Here is a 2,143-nt window from a genome sequence, read left to right as displayed (position 1 = left end):
CCGTACCCACTGTATATGGTGCATATATTTAGCAAAATGCTCCTCGCTACAGTTTATTTTTCTGGCTGACTATTGAGTTTGTTTACCAAATATGCCTTCTGAGGTAAATGTGATGTTACATGAATTGTATACAAGTTGTTAAATTGACGTCTTTGTGCGGCTGAAACACTGATTGAGCGATTACATGAGACAGGATACGGATTGTAAAGTTGTATTCTTTCTTTTAACTTACCTTCAGATGTTTAGTCATGTTTATTTTGTGCTGAAACTGGTATTAATGTGGAGGAGATTATTAGTTCATGTGCGCCTCGTGCTGCTGTTGAACTGAGGCGCTACAGCGATCTTCCACTCCACATCAAACAGCGCCAAAACGGCATTTATTGTTTGAATACTGCAATACAATGGACATAAATTGAAATCTGAGACCGTTTCATATTAAAAGTACCAACGCACAATGCTTATTGCGATTTATTGGATGGGAGGTGAGCTTCAATATTACATCCATTGACTGAAAACAGGGTAGACTAATCGATTGGATTTAAGAATCGATATCGTTTCGTAAAAATGAGAATCGATTAAAATTGAGATATCGATATTTTTTTACCCAGCCCTACTAAAATGTCATTCAACCAAGATATTTTTTCCATTTATTTATAGTATTTTGTTGTGCAGCGTCTTATTTGATAAAAAATAAAAATGCGGTGTTTTGTTGTAAATTAAATTGTTGAAGTTTTATTAACTCATTTAATTAGACTTTTTATTATAAAGTTGTATTGAATCATAAAACACAGAATCCAGAAAAAAATGAATGGAAAACATAGAATTTCGGGCAAAATAAAACAAATTTCATAGGGCCATAAATTACAAGGTAGCTACTCTGTAGAGTTTAATTGTGAACAAACAAGTGTGTTTACATTCATTTCCTTCGCCATTAATGGTAAATTAATATTGTGCTAAATATTGATATTGTGTGATATGGAAAAAATATTGTAATATTATTTTTGGCCATATCACCCAGCCCTAGTTGCGACGCACTGAACACAAACTGTGCCGACTAATGATGCAAGAAGGCTTTATGTGTTGTGTACATCTCATCTGATTTCTTCTCCAAGGAATCTATTAAAGAGAAACACAATCAAAGACTGCATCTCTTCCTTTATCTCCACAGGTTCCAGAGATCCAATACTTTGGCGCCAGCGCCCTTCACACCAAGATTTCCCGCTACTGGGGCGACATCCCCGCCGAGCAGTACGATACGCTCAAAAAGCAGCTGTTTTCTCAGATCGCTCGCTTCGCCTCCGGCTCTAAGATCGTCCTGACCCGCCTGTGTGTGGCGCTGGCGTCCCTCGCCCTCAACATGATGCCCGAGGTGTGGCCGGGGGCCGTGTCAGAGATGGTGCACATGTTTCAGGAGGAAGGAGGCGAGGTGGATGGACGCGCAAGATGTTTGGCCCTGTTGGAGCTCCTCACGGTTCTCCCGGAGGAGTTCCAGACCAGCCGGCTGCCGCAGTACCGAAAGGGAGAGGTGCGGGGTGCTCTGGGCCGCGAGTGGACGGCTGTTTACCCGCTCCTGCAGCAGCTGTTACGGCAGCCGGACTCTCCGCCGCTGGTGAAGGCCCGTGTGCTCAAGTGTCTGTCGAGCTGGGTTCTGCTGGACGTTCCTCTGAACGAGAGCGAGGGATTGGTCGAGGCCAGTTTCACGGCGCTGTCGGATCCGGAGCTGTTCGATACGGCTGTGGAGGCCATCGTCAACACCATCTCACAGCCCGACTCACAGAGGTCAGCATTTAGCACTGCAGTACTCATGCAATGGGGCAGAAAAGCAATGAAGTGAGAGAGAAACTGAGCTGTTTGAAAATATACAAAACCAGTTGAGGTTAAACATCTACAAAACACCAGGCAGGGTCCAAATTTAATGTTTCACCTATTTAGCCATGGCTAGTGAATTGAGAAAATGTACCCGCCATAAATATTTTCCACTGGCCAAGGAACTGTATTTTGCATTATTTTCTTAATATGGCTGAAATCACACAAAGTCTGTTAAGTAAATGTCCTGGACATCACATTTCACCCCAAAATCAAAAGAAATAAAAAAAATGGTATTTCGCTTGAAGAAAATGGAAGGGAAATTTTTTTTTTTTTT

The 2,143-nt window shown here is 42.1% G+C and overlaps 1 protein-coding gene across 1 annotated transcript in view; it reads left to right on the top strand.

Moving 5' to 3' along the window:
- LOC107573327 (importin-13-like) overlaps positions 1-2,143 on the top strand; it is a 44,122-nt gene that overhangs the window by 6,227 nt on the left and 35,752 nt on the right. The window contains exon 2 of the mRNA XM_016259768.1: positions 1,169-1,779. Coding sequence (XP_016115254.1) covers positions 1,169-1,779 — 611 coding nt within the window. The remainder of the gene's footprint in view (positions 1-1,168; positions 1,780-2,143) is intronic.

The sequence above is a fragment of the Sinocyclocheilus grahami genome, unplaced genomic scaffold, assembly GCF_001515645.1.
Source record: "Sinocyclocheilus grahami isolate Dianchi unplaced genomic scaffold, SAMN03320097.WGS_v1.1 scaffold1919.1, whole genome shotgun sequence".
In the NCBI taxonomy this organism is placed as follows: Eukaryota; Metazoa; Chordata; class Actinopteri; order Cypriniformes; family Cyprinidae; genus Sinocyclocheilus; species Sinocyclocheilus grahami.
This window is presented reverse-complemented; position numbering and strand designations above follow the sequence as displayed.